The sequence below is a fragment of the Macaca thibetana genome, chromosome 14 (genome assembly GCF_024542745.1).
Source record: "Macaca thibetana thibetana isolate TM-01 chromosome 14, ASM2454274v1, whole genome shotgun sequence".
Lineage (NCBI taxonomy): Eukaryota > Metazoa > Chordata > Mammalia > Primates > Cercopithecidae > Macaca > Macaca thibetana.
Genome location: NC_065591.1, coordinates 4,171,798 through 4,186,157, shown reverse-complemented (window position 1 = coordinate 4,186,157; position 14,360 = coordinate 4,171,798). Strand labels below are relative to the sequence as shown.

The window sequence follows — 14,360 nt, the reverse complement described above, 5'->3', positions numbered from 1 at the left end:
TCCGTCCCCATCCCAGAGTTACCGAGCCGTCTGCCGACAGCCCGCCCATCCCTGACTTTGTGTCTCCTGCTCCCTGCCATCTCTGCGCTAACCACACCCTCCACCTATAACCACCTCTCCTGGCCCCAGCCCTGCCCCTTCTCCATCCTACCGCCATCATCCTGGTCTATGCATTCATCTCTCCCCGCCCAGGAGCCAGTCAGTGAGTTACGGGGGGCACACTCCAGACCACGGACCACGGTAGTTACGGGGGGCACACTCCAGACCACGGACCACGGTAGTTACGGGGGGCACACTCCAGACCACGGACCACGGTAGTTACGGGGGGCACACTCCAGACCACGGTAGTTCAGGAGCCCAGAGCGCCCTGGAGACAGGCAGGGTCTGGGGCCTGGGCCTCACTGGCCATGGCCTCGTCACCACCCGACTGTCCGTCCTGGGCTGTGCTGCTGCCTTTACCCTGCCAGGCCCTGGGGGGATGTGGTAAGTGAGGCTTGCAGCTCATCGGGAACGAGCCTCCCCCTCTCGTCCCTCCCCTTGGCAGTCAGCGCCGTCTGCCGCAAGGAAGCTCCGACCCTGCCCGTCCCGTGCAGCTCGGCCCTTGCGCGGCTCCCGGCGCCTGCGCTGAGGGTGGAGTCGCTCTCCCTGCCCCTCACTCTCCCTGGCGAGCAGCGCTCCACCACCAGTTCTTCCCGGATCTCCTGGCTGCGCGTTTCTGAGCTGTTGGCGTTGCTTTCTCTCACTGCCGGTGACATCAGGCGGACCCTGCTCAGAAACACTGATTAAAGCCAGCATCGGTGATAAGCGGGTCGGGATTTTCGTTAGGGCTCCGAAGCTGCGGTGGTTATAAATAAAGAGGTGTTCCGCTGGCACCTTTGTAGTTGAATGTGATTCTTCGGCGATGCCCTTACTGCCCTCTGCAGAGAGGATTTGTTTAGGGCAGAGCCCGGTCTGCAGGCTCAGCCGCTCTGCAGCCATGTGGTGAAGCTGCTGTCAGGCAGGGCCAGGGTCGAGCAGCACAGGGCAGGAGGGTGGCCACTCGGCCCCAGGGTGCCTTGTGCCTACTCGGCCCCAGGGTGCCTTGTGCCTCGAAATCAGCCAAATTAACCCAACAAAGATGGGCTCTACCCCCAGGCAACAGCGCAGGCAGGGGCGTGGCTCCTAACCTGCTGTGTGGGCGTGGCTACTGCAGGACTGGGGTGTTCCGGGGGTGAGGACCCAGTCATCGGTAAGGAAATGGCATGTGGGCCTCCCCGCACTCACCACCATGGTGAACATGCCAGCAGGCCTGGCCTTCCTATGCCACATCTGTTTTCTCAGTCCTGGCTGGGACTGAGAATTAGGTGGCCTGTGGGTTTCTGCTGGCTGTGGCAGTGCAGCTGCTGCTCTCTGGAAGCCAACATGGGCCCCGTGCCATGTGCGTGTGACCCTTCCCCAGGACGCGGCTTCCTTCAAGGCAGAGCTGAGCTACAGAGGCCCTGTGAGTGAGATGGAGCCGGAGCCCTTGTACAGCGTGGAGGCCGCTGACTATGGAGAGGCCGGCAGCCAGCAGGGCCTGGCCTACGCCACAGAGGCTGTCTACGAAAGCACAGAGGCCCCAGGCCACTATCCCACAGGTACTGGGCCCCACGCTGCAGCGCCCTTCCCGGTGGGGAGCTCCCGAGACATCCTGCTCGACCTGTGGCGTCCTTGCGAGGAGCGTGGGTGGGTTTCCCGCTGACCCGCCTTCGCCTGCTTGCTGCAGGGTCTTTCTGTCCCTTGAGGGAAGTGCTCTAGACACATTTGGGGCAGCGGCTCCGGAGCTGCATCCCGGGAAGATCCCCGTGGTGCTGGGGACGGGCGGGTGGGCAGAGGAAGGCAGGGCTTCAGCTGCCGTCCTGTGTCTTTGGGACAGAATCGTAGGAAGTGTCGTCTAAAACTTGAGAAGGCTGGGAACCTGTGTGGGACTTTGTGTTGCTCAGCTCTGTCCTGGCTTTCTTTTAGAGGACAGCACCTACGACGAGTACGAGAACGACCTGGGGATCACAGCCGTCGCCCTGTACGACTACCAGGCTGGTGAGCGGCCTGCAAAAGTGTTCAGAGGGGAGACCCGGGTGGCTGCACCCGCCTGTGCTTGTTTCCTGAGAATTGACTTCTCCAGCGTTGTTAGTTTTAGAAATAATTTATGTTGAGATAATTTCAGAGGTATAGAAAAGTTGCAGGTATGGTGCCAAGAACTCCCATGTTCCCTACCCAGATTCCATCTCCGCACACACACGCACCCACCCCGTTATCTTTAGTATTCTCTGAACCCTTGGAGAGCTGCAAGGGTGCTGCCAGCCCCAAAGACTCCAGCGTGTTTCCCAAGGTCAAGGACGCTGTCCCTCAGGGATGCCCCACCCTCCAGGTGAGGGGGCCACACAGATGCCCCATTCCTGCCTGTCCTGTCCTGGCCGCCAGCTCCCATGTGGCCAGCGTGTCCCCCTGAGTTCCCTTTGCGGCCTTGGCAGTTTAAGAGCAGCCTGAGCTCCTGGACTGGCCTCAGCCACCTGCCCTGTGTTCCCTCAGGGCCAGGCTGAGCCGTGCTCTGGTGGCAGTGAGGTCGTGGAGACCATGTGGTGGGGCTCCCTGCTGTGCCGCGTGGCGTCCACCTGTCCCTCTGTCTCAGCCACCATCTGGTCCACAAAGCCACTGCCACCCCTCTGCAGTTGACAAGCATCTTATGGGTGGCGTGGGATTCCCTTCCGAACCCCCGGCCGCTGCCTCTGAGTGCTTCCCGTTTGCAATTTTCCATCAGTGCGGAAGTTGGCATGCTACCATAAGTGAGCGCTGGCTGTCCCCGTTCAGTCCCTTTTGCACACGTGCGTTTACATGCACGCGTGTGGATATGTCTGTGGCATCTCGGCACCGGTGTGTGGATTCTCATCACCGTGGCTTTTGCCCTCCAGGCCCATTTAAGCCATTACCTCGGGCTTCTCTCGGGGTGTCCCCCAGCCGTCCCTCTACTGTGGCCTCCACACCCCCATGGCCTTGGGCAGCCCATCTCCCCACCCCCTCCACAGACACGTCTGCCAGGGAGAGAGGGGAAGGGAGGGCGGGCAGGGCTGGAGTTATGTGGTGGAAACCTGCTCCTGGGGAAGGGGTCCGGGTGGGGTGGGTGTTTTGTGTGAGGGGCTCTGGGCATCTCCGTAGTCACTCGGCTCATGTTCTTGACAAATCCTGGCCTTGGTGGCAAGAGAGGCAGCAGGAGCCTCCGCAGTGCATCTCTGCAGGGGCATCTCCTCTGAGCTGGCTGCCTGGGAGTTTGCTCTGGGTTGCCCTGTTCTTTTCTAGCAGACCAGGAAACGCTCGCACTTAGCACCTTTCTCTGCGTTCTCTTCCCCAGCGGGTGATGATGAGATCTCATTTGACCCCGATGACATCATCACCAACATCGAAATGATTGACGATGGCTGGTGGCGTGGGGTGTGCAAGGGCCGGTACGGGCTCTTCCCAGCCAACTACGTGGACCTGCGGCAGTAGGGCCCCCAGCCCCCAGCCCCCGGAGCTGCGCCCCGGACCCTCACACTACAGATCAGGCCTTCTTTGGTTCTTGGGTTTTGGGTTTTTTTGGTTTTTTTGGTTTTTTTTGAAGGTGGGGAGGAGAATATACACATTGCTTTTATATTTAATACTTTTGCTGATGCTTTTGAAAATGTTTATGCCACAGAATTTGCTAATATATTGTAATCACATTCCTTAGGAGGACTTTGGTAATTGGTTTTATGCATTGATGGATTGATGGGGTTTTTTTTGTTTTATTTTTTGCCAAATTGACTGTCACACGCGGCAGCTTCAGGGAGCTCGCATTCTCTTGAGTGCGTGTTGCCCTCGTGCTCATCAAGTGCAGTCGGGGCCTCCCACGACAAGCACGAGGCCTCAGGTGGGCCCTGTGGCGGGTAGGCAGGAAGGACTGTCCCAGGCCCTGTGGCGGGTAGGCAGGAAGGACTGTCCCAGACGAGGGCTCCCTCTAGAGTCTCAGTGTTTGGGGGAAGAGGGGCGGGCCTGCTGGAGGTTAACACGGAGCTAAGTCACCCAGAACACAGGAGCTGCCACGTCAGATGGGAAATCTGCCTGTGTCATACCGTGACAGCCCGCGGGATCAGGTGCCTTCTAGCAGAGACCCTGGATTTTTTCCTGTGCCCACCCCGGCTCGTCCTCATCTCTACTCATCCCTTACCCAGGTCGCTGGGAGGGCTGCTGGGAGCCTCTTCTGCCCCTGCCGGGCAGCGTCACCAAGTCCTTGAAATCTTCCCCTGCCCCGCAGGTCTCTGGATTGGCACAGTGCAGTTGAGGTCTGCATTGGGCTTTTCTTTTCACACAGGCTGATGTCTTGACCGTCACCCAGGTGGTCCGTGGGCCACCGGGCAGCCTGGGGCGGTATATGTGCCGTGTCACAGCACGGCCTCCCAGCCTTGGGAAGGAAGTCGGTGCCTGCTCTGCTGTGAGCCACCAGGAGCCTCCTCCCATCAGTGGGGTGTAGTCTTTTTGCCAAAATATCATGTTCAATTACAGTAGTTTGATGAGCTGAAGGCTAGAAGTGTGAAGTGCAGATGAGTGCGTGTTCCTCCCCAAGGCCCCGCACAGCTCCGGGACGCCGCTGTCCTGGCATTTGTGGCCACTCACTTTGTAGGAAACTCACCTCCTTCCTGAGGAGCCGGGAGGCTGGACCAGTCCCGTCATGCAGTCAGGTGGGCGGTGTGTCGTTCCAGAAGGTCCCGTGGAAATGTCTCGGGACTTGGGTCCCGGAGCACCCGTGAAGCGCGTGTTTTTGCTTCTGAGGTGCGTTTCTCATCCTTGCTTTACCACAATGAGCAATGAGGTCGGGTTTTATATGCAACTTATTGTATCTGAATTCCTGTAGCACACCTCATAGGTATGATTTTTTTAAATTAAAGAATTCAGAATAAACTTTTTTTGATCCACTTGTGTGATTCGCTTTGGTCTGTGGTCACTCCGTTCTGCAGTGGAAGCTGCGTCGACACTCTGGGCATCCTGCGCCCCGGACCTGGGCTGGCGGAGGCCCCCCTGCCGTCCTGTGCATCTCGCGTGTTCTGTTCTGGCCTTAGACTGAACCGCGCGTTCCCTTTTCCGTGTTCTTCAGAGGTGCTGCTTACCCACTCAAATGTGTTTACTCTCGCAGATCATCCAGTTTTTTGCACAGAGGTTCCAAGCAAAGTCAAACTTTCTATGCTTAAAAGTCATTTCTGAATTACAATTCTCAAATCCTGAGGGGGATTTTTCTCCCAGTCTCGTTTTGCTCAGGGGCACCGGAAGTTAAAGGCTAAGGGGAACAGTGGCACTGAGGGAGCAGGTGTGCCCTCGGGAGCCGGGGGTGCTGGGGAGCTGAGTTCCCGCTCACACTTCCTGCCCATCAGGTGCTCCCAGGGAGCTTTCGGCTGCACAACATACCTGCTACCCCTTCCAGCCTGGGTGGTGACGGAGCACTGCCTCCCTTCGACTGTCCTACACCTGCCTCTGGCTTAGTAAACAGCGCCTGTGCCAGCTCTGCCCACAGGAGCCAAACGTGAGAGTGCCCTCGCCCTCCTCCACTACCAGGCTGCCGTGCGTTCTGCATCACAGGGTCAGAGCCCTAATGGCGAGCCCTGTCCCACACAGGGCCTGTCTGCCGGGTGAGATGGCAGCCACCTGCAGGGAGCTGGGTCCTGAAGAAATGAGGCATGGAGGCTTGGGAACCAGGGGAAAGTCCCAGCACGGGTGGGCAGACGGGGTCAGGGGGCTGGAGGACGGTGCGACGAAGGGAGGCGGCCCTGCTGGCCCACTGTCTGCCCAGTCTGGCTCTACCTGTGCCGCCTGCAGATGACCATGGCAGGAGTTCAACGGGAGCGGGACACATCTTGAGCGGGTCTGTGTTTCTGTTCTGTTGGTGGCCGAGCATTGCCTGGCAGCTTGTGCACCTGGAGCCAACCACCTGAATCTTAGCCACTTTCCTTTTAGATGTGGTTGGGGTTTTTTGTTTCTGTCTTTTGAGAAGGGGTCTTGCTTTGTTGCCCAGGCTGGAGTGCAGTGGCGCAATCTCCACTCCTGCAACCTGTGCACCCAGGGCTCAAGCGATCCTCCCACCTCAGCCTCCCAAGTAGCTGGGACTACAGGTGTGCACCACCACACCTGGCTACTTTTTGTATTTTTAGTAGGGATGTGGTTTCACCATGTTGCCCAGGCTGGTCTAGAACTTCTGACCTCAAGTGATCCTCCCATCTCGGCCCCCGAAAATGCTGGAATTACAGGCATGAGCCACCGCGCCCGGCCTAGATGTGGTCATTTTAATGTCAGCTCACTGTACCTTCTGTCTCAAAGTTGGATGCACTCCCCAGGTCCGCTCTGGCCTGAGGAGCAGCCCAGGCCTGGCTTGCCCAGCAGCAACTTGCTCTCAGCCCGCTGGAGGAGGGAGGGCAGGACGTGGACATGCTTTTCCCTCTTGAGGCCCAGACATGGAAAATGTTTTGTGGCATGTAGGGAGCCATCAGCACGCAGGCACCTCCCAGAACCGCCGGAGCCACTGCTGGCCACTCTGGGCGCTCAGACATGGGCACAGCATGGAGAGTGCTTTGTCCGGTGAAGATGCTCACTGTACTCCTGGAAGATCTGCTGGCAAATGCTTCTTCAACCCAAGATGTTCAGAGAGCGACTGACATGGTATTAACTGTGCACATACTGTGTGCTGGGCCTTGGAGGGGAAACGGGGGAATGTTGAATAAGAGATGGCTCAGCCCTGGGGAAGCTGACCCAAGAAATCAGAGATTCCACCACTGCGTTTATTTTTATTTTTTTAATCAATTTATTCTTTCTGAGATGGAGTCTTGCTCTGTTGCCCAGGCTGGAGTGCAATGGCGCAATTTCCACTCACTGCAACCTCCACCTCCCAGGTTCAAGCAGTTCTGCCTCAGCCTCCCGAGTAGCTGGGACTACAGGTGTGCACCACCATGCCTGGCTAATTTTTGTATTTTTAGTAGAGACAGTTTCGCCAGGTTGGCCAGGCTGGTCTCAAACTCCTGACCTCAGGTGATCTGCCCGCCTCGGCCTCCCAAAGTGTTGGAATTACAGGCGTGAGCCATTGCACCCGGCCCCCACCGCTATGTTTAATTCTAACCAAGGAGAAGAGGAAGTTCCGAAAGGAGAACAAGGAGATCTGAGAACACAGCTCGGGACTGGCCAGGGGCCTCCCCTTAGAAAGCTCTCCCTGTTGTGTCCCTCCACACCGGGGCCTCATGGAGTGGGCACGGTTGTGTCCCTCCACACCGGGGCCTCATGGAGTGGGCACGGTTGTGTCCCTCCACACCGGGGCCTCACGGAGTGGGCACGGTTTTTATTACCTGCCTTGCTGACTTTCAGCTCTGATTTCTTCATCTGAAAGTGAGGATAAAAGAACCCCTCTTTCTAGTCAGATGCCTGCTAGATTCATTTGCCTGCTTGCATTTGAGATGTATTGCCAGGATACACCTCCACAGTCTGATGGAACACACTGAATATATCTTAACAACAAAAGGTAACAATACATTTTAATAATTTTTACTTATTTTGCCTGAAACATTAGGATTCTGTCCTTATCTCAGTCCCATGTTTTTTGGTTTTTGGTTTTTTTTTTTTTTTTTTTGAGATGTTGTCTCACTCTGTTGCCCAGGCTAGAGTGCAGTGGTGCAGTGGCACGATCTCAGCTCACTGAAGCCTCCACCTCCCAAGTTCAAGCGATTCTCCTGCCTCAGCCTCCCGAGTAGCTGGGATTACAGGTGCCCGCCACCATGCCTGGCTAATTTTTGTATTTTAGTAGAGATGGGGTATCACCATGTTGGCCAGGCTGATCTCGAACTCCTGACCTCGCGTGATCTACCTGCCTCGGCCTCCCGAAGGGCTGGGATTACAGGTGTGAGCCATGGCGCCTGGCCCCTCAGTCCTGTGTTTTGAATTCTGTTGTTTCTTTTCCCCCATTTTCCCTCCAGTTATTTCTTCTGACCTGTTTGACCTCCCTTGGGAAGACGCACTCTGCTTTTGATGATGATGATTGTGAAAATGCACACAGACCACAACACAGTTGAAGAATTCTACGTTGTGTGATAAGGTGCTTTTGTTCTACCTACTGTCGTCGTTATAATAGTGCTCCTTCGATTAAAACCGTTTTGAGACCACTCCATTGTCATTTGTGAGCTCTCAGACTTCCCACTAACATACGCCATCTCTCGCCGTAATGTTTGTCAGTATTGTCTGTGAATTACACCTCCTGCTATTACATAGAAAGAGATCCGTGCCTTGGTATTTGCAGGGGATTGGGCCCAGGACCTCCCTCCTGTACCCAAATCTGCACATAATCAAGTCCCCCAGTGCCCTGCAGAACCCACATCTATGAAAAGTTGGCCTTGCATGTGCAGGTTTTGCCTTCTGTGAATACTCTATTTTTTGTTGTTTTCGAGACAGGATCTCTGTCACTCAGGCTGGAGTGCAGTGGAGTGACACCACCATAGCTCACAGCAGCTTCAACCTCCCTCAAGCAATTTCCAACCTCAGCCTTCTGAGCAGCTGGGACCACAGGTGCACACCCACCATGCCTGGCTAATTTTTTTTTTTTTTTTTTTTTAGGTCTTTGTAGAGACGGCATCTCACTATGTTACTCAGGCTGGTCTTGAACTCCTGGCCTCAAGCCATCCTCCTGCCTCAGCCTCCGAAAGTGCTGAGATTACAAGTGTAAGCCACTATGCCCAGCCTGAATACTGTATTTTTTATGTGCTTGGTTGAAAAAAATATGTGTATAAGTGGATGCTCACAGTTCACACCCTTGTTCAAAAGTCAGTTGTGTTCTCCTGAGTAGGGTGTGTGAATGAGATGCACATGAGTCCCTGCAGGCCTGATCACCCCCTGGTGGGCAGAATCCTGGCCTCCCAAAGATGTCTAGATCTTAATCCCCAGAACCTGTAATGATGTTACCCCGCATGGCCAAGGAGAATTAGGTAGCAGATGGAATTAAGGTTACTAATCAGCTGGCCTTCAAATAGGGAGATTATCTTTTCAGCACATGGCACTGGGAAAGTGATATTCACATGCAAAAGAGTGATGTTGGTCCCTTACCTTTCACCAGACAGAAAAATTAACTGAAAATAGATTAAAGACCTAAACACGAGACCTAAATCTATAAAACTCTTAGAAGTAAACGGGAAAAGCTTCATGACATCGAAGCTTTCATGACATTCCTAATTTGACAATGATTTCTTAGATATGGAACCAATAGCACAGACAACAAAAGGAAAAATAGCTTAGTTGGGCCAGGCATGGTGGTTCACGCTTGTAATCCCAACACTTTGGGAGGCCGAGGCAGCTGGATCACTTGAGGTCAGGAGTTTGAGACCAGCCTGGCCAACAGGGTGAAACCCCGTCTCTACTAAAAATACAAAAATTAGCCAGGTGTGGTGGCACGCACCTGTAATCTCAGCTACTTGGGAGGCTGAGGCACGAGAATCACTTGAACCTGGGAGGCAGAGGTTGCAGTGAGCCGAGATTACTCCACTGCACTCCAGCCTGGGCGACAGAGCAGGACTCCATCTCAAAAAAAAAGGTAAATTGGATGTCATTTAAAAAACGGCATTGAAGGACATAACAATGAAAAGGCAACCTAGAGAGTGGGAAAAAATATTTGCAAGTCATACATCTGATAAGGGGGGTAATGTCCAGAATATGTAAGGAACTACAGCTAAACAACAAACCCAAATCATTTAAAAGCAGACAAAGGATTTGAATAGATGTCTCAAAGAAGATACACAGATGGAAAATGAGCAGGAGAAAGATTCCCAGCATCACCTATCATTAGGGAAATGCAAATCAAAACCACATGGAGGCTGGGAACGGCAGCTCACGCCTGTAATCCCAGCTGTTTGGGAGGCTGAGGCAGGAGGATCACTTGAGCCCAGAAGTTTGAAATCAGCCTGGGCAACATAGGGATACCTTGTTTCTACAAAAAATTAAAAATTAGCTGAGTGTGGTGGGACCCGCCTGTAGTCCCAGCTACTCAGGAGGCAGGAGGATTGCTGGAGCCCAGGAGGTCAAGGCTGCCATGAGCTATGATTGCATCACCTCACTCCAGCATGGGGGACAGAGCCAAGATATTGCAGTAACATCTCACACCCATGAGGGTGACTACCATGAAGAAACACAGTCACAAGAGTTGGTGAGGATGTGGGGAAATTGAGCCCCTCCTGCACCGTTGGTGAGAAGGTAAAATGTGGCAGATGCTGTGAACAGTATAGCAAATCCTTTAAAAAAAGAAAAAAAAGTACCATATGATGCAGCAATACCTCTTCTGGGTATATACCCCAAATAGTTGAAAACAAGGTCTCAGAGAGATATTTCTACACCCATATTCATAGCAGCAGCATTATTCTCTGGCCAAAAGGTAGAAGCAGCTCACCGTCCATCTGTGGGTGAGTGGGTAAATCGAATGTAGTAAATACAGATGGGGGAATATTATTCAGCCTTTGAAAGGAAGGATAGTCCTAGCTATTCAGGAGGCTGAGCTTGGAGGATCCCTTGAGCCCAGGAGTTTGAGGTTACAATGCGCTATATAGTCCCGCCACTGCACTCCAGCCTGGGCAACAGAGAGACCCTGTCTCTTAAAAAGGAAATCCTGACATGCTACGACACGGATGAACCTTGAAGACGTTATGCTAAGTGAAAGAAGCCAGTTACAAAAAGACGAATGCAGTATGATGCCACTTGTGAGGTCCCTAGAGCAGTCAAATTCACAGAGACGGAGAATGGTGGCTGCCAGGGCCTGGGGGGCAGGGGTGGAGCTAATGTTTAATAGGCACAGTTTCCATTTGGGAATATGGTTTAGTCTCTTTGTGTTGCCATAAAGGAATACCTGGGGCTGGGTAATTTCTTTTTTCTTTTCTTTTCTTTTCTTTTTTTTTTTTTGAGACAGAGTTTTGCTCTTGTTGCCCAGGCTGGAGTGCAGTGGTGCACTCTCGACTCACTGCAACCTCCGTGTCCTGGGTTCAAGCGATTCTCCTGCCTCAGCCTCCTGAGTAGCTGGGATTACAGGCACCTGCTGCCACGCCCAGCTAATTTTTTTGTAGAGATGGGGTTTCACTATGTTGGCCTCACCATGTAGGCTGGTCTCGGACTCCTGACCTCAGGTGATCCACCTGCCTCGGCCTCCCAAAGTGCTGGGATTATAGGCGTGAGTCTCGGCGCCCGGCCGAGGCTGGGTAATTTCTAAAGGAAAGAGATTTGGCTCAGGGTTCTGCAGGCTGTACAGGGAGCATGATGCCGGTGTCCACTCCTGGGGAGGCCTCAGCTGCTTCCAGTCATGGGGGAGGGGAAGGGGAGCCCATGTGCGCTGAGATCACATGGGGAAGAGGAAGCAAGGGGGGCAGGTGCAGGTTCTGGAATAACCAGCTCTCACAAAAACCAACAGCTCCCTCCCGCCGCTGGGGAGGGCATTAATCTATTCATGAGGGATTCGCCCCCATGACCCAAGCACTTTCCTTAGGCCTCACCTTCAATATGTGGGATCAATTCCAACGTGAGGTTTGGAGGAGTCAGACAAACCTTCGTGAACCCTCGCGGAAGATGCGGGCGTGCTGGAGCTGGATGGCGGCGACGGCGGCGCAGCAGTGTGACCGTGCTGCAAGTCAGTGAACTGTTCATGGAGAAACGGTTAAAATGGTGATTTTTATGCTTTGTATATTTTACCACTTTTTTTTTTTTTTTTTTTTAAGGCAGATTCCTTTCAATCATCTGAGTGAGCCCAGTGCGATCTGAAGGGTCCCTACAGGAGGAAGAGGCAGTGACCAGGATCCAAGGAGCACCACGGCCTCTGGAAACCGGCCAGGGAAGGAAGTGGATCCCCCGTGAGCCTCGAGCAGGAAGGAAGCCCCGTGGACACCCTAACTTCAGCCCAGCAGACCTGGTCAGACTTCCGGCCTGCAGCTCTGTAAGGGGAGACGTTTGTGTTGTTCGAGGCCACCGAGCCTGGTCGTCTGTGCCGGCAGCCGCAGGAGCCCAGGCCACCGTCCCCATGAGGTCCGTGTGCTGTGACGTCTGCCTGGGCATTCTGCACAGGGTCCTTATTTTCTCTTCCCCTCCCCTGCAAGGTCAGTCCCGGGAGCCCAGAAGGTGCTTGATGAGTGATCTGCAGCTGATTGAGCAAAGAAACGAGTGAGCCACGTCAGCTGGAGGCATTAGTGTGATACGTGTTGCTTTTCTTTTTTTTTTCTGAGACGGAGCCTATATCTGTCCCCCAGGCTGGAATGCAGTGGTGCGATCTCGACTCACTGCAACCTCCGCCTCCCGGGTTCACTCCATTCTCCTGCCCCGCCACAACGCCCGGCTAATTTTTTGTGTTTTTGGTAGAGACGGGGTTTCACCGGGTTAGCCAGGATGGTCTCGATCTCCTGATCTCGTGATCCGCCGGCCTTGGCCTCCCAAAGTGCTGGGATTACAGGCGTGAGCCACCGCGCCCGGCCACGTGTTGCTTTTCAAATGAAAGCTCTGTGACCCTCGGTTGAGCAACTCTGAGAGCCGGGATCCCCGCCCTTCTCTCCCCGTTGTGGTGGGTCTTGTACCCAACAGCTTGCCAGAGCGGAGAGCCATGAATAGGGTTTGGTTTCCGGAAAGACGACCAGGAGACTCAGCCCAGGAGTCAGCCTGGGTTCAAATCCTGGCCCCACACTTCCTTCCTTGTCACCCTGGGCATGTGATTCAGTTCTTCTTTCTTGTACATTTGGGTGGAAACTAACAGCTGCCTGCCGTGGGGAGAACCAGCTTACTCGCCTTCTGCGCCGTGGCTGGCGCTGCTCATTAGCAGGTTAAAAAAAGCTTTGCCAATAGGCCGGGCACGGTGGCTGACACCTGTAATTCCCAGCACTGTGGGAGGCCAAGGCGGGCGGATCACGAGGTCAGGAGATTGAGGCTATCCTGGCTAACACGGTGAAACCCCATCTCTACTAAAAATACAAAAAATTAGCCGGGCGAGGTGGCGGGCGCCTGTAGTCCCAGCTACTCGGGAGGCTGAGGCAGGAGAATGGCATGAACCCGGGAGGCAGAGCTTGCAGTGAGCTGAGATCCGGCCACTGCACTCCAGCCTGGGTGACAGAGCGAGACTCTGTCTCAAAAAAAAAAAAAAAAAAGCTTTGCCAATAGGTTGAGGTGGTCTCAACTGTGGGTTTAATGCACCTCTCGCTATGAGAGGGTAGCAGCTTTACATTTGTTTAGAAAATATTTGTTTTTCTCTATGTGCTGTTTGTTTATAGTATTTGCCTACCTTTCTCCCCTGTTTTTCCATTTGTCTTTTACTTTGTTTACGGTAGGATTTTTTTCCTGCAGAATTTTAGAATTTTGATGTGGTTTAATTAATCCGCAGTGCACGGCTCAGAATTCATCTGCCCGTAGAAACAACAGCCTAAGTAATGGTTTGGTTTCCAGACCAGCTCACTGAAATGGATGTCATTCATTGTCTAATGCAGACACTGTACACTGTGCGGTGTGGACTTCAGTCTGACCCCGAGTGAAATGGGAGCCACTCCAGGGTTCACAGCCAAGCAGGGAGATGAATTTGTGTTCAGAAGATCTTTAGGGGGACACAGGAGGAGGAAGGAACCCCAGTTAAGAGGTCAGTTCAGTTACCCAGGCAAGAAGTGCGGAGGCGTAGACAGGTGCGGCATCAGCGGAGCAGGAGACGCGGGGCTCAGTGTTTGGCTGTGCTTTCACGACAGACCCAGTGGGAACTGCTAGCAGATTAGACACAGCAAAGGAAAAGAAAGGAGTCAGAATGATTCCAAGGTTTTTGGTGCCTGCAACAGCAAGTATGGAGTTGCCTTTTATTGAAACGGGAAGGGCTGAGGGAGGTTCCTTGACTGCCCGTTAGACATCCAAGCACCTGCTGGAATTCTGTGTGGGGTTCAGGGATGAGACCCAACTGGGAATGTAAGTGTTAGAATTGTAAGCTTGAGTTAGAACTAGAACCGTGGATTGGATTAGACCCCTAGATGTGGTGTTTGCCGACCGGGAGGATGGCCAAGGGTGAAACCCGGGGCACCCCAGGATTTAGAGGTCAGGGAGAAGAGAAGAGACCCCCAAAGAAGACCCCGAAACAACAGGCAGTGATAGGATGATGGGGTCCTGGGAGACAGTGGCCAGGACATCCCAAAGAGGAAGTGCGGCCACAGTGTCAGAGGCTGTGGTGGACACAGGAGAGATGAAGATAGATCTGACCCCTGCTTCAGCATGGGGGTCACGGGGACCTTGAGCAGGAGGCTGGAGCAGCACAGGGAGGGGAACACCGGTGGGAGCAAGCCCCGGGGAAAATGGGAAGCACACAAGCCCTAAAGGAATGCAAG

The 14,360-nt window shown here is 53.9% G+C and overlaps 1 protein-coding gene and 1 pseudogene across 5 annotated transcripts in view; both read left to right on the top strand.

Moving 5' to 3' along the window:
* Positions 1-4,943, top strand: part of CTTN (cortactin) — a 38,697-nt gene extending 33,754 nt beyond the window's left edge. For 4 of the 5 annotated variants that reach the window (XM_050758186.1, XM_050758183.1, XM_050758185.1 and 1 more), the window contains 3 exons: positions 1,439-1,616; positions 1,984-2,055; positions 3,365-4,943. In XM_050758186.1, the coding sequence (XP_050614143.1) occupies positions 1,439-1,616; positions 1,984-2,055; positions 3,365-3,501 (387 nt within the window). In that variant the 3' untranslated portion in view covers positions 3,502-4,943. The remainder of the gene's footprint in view (positions 1-1,438; positions 1,617-1,983; positions 2,056-3,364) is intronic. The other variant, XR_007719351.1, reaches the window with a different exon arrangement.
* LOC126935966 (uncharacterized) overlaps positions 1-14,360 on the top strand; it is a 376,899-nt pseudogene that overhangs the window by 15,626 nt on the left and 346,913 nt on the right.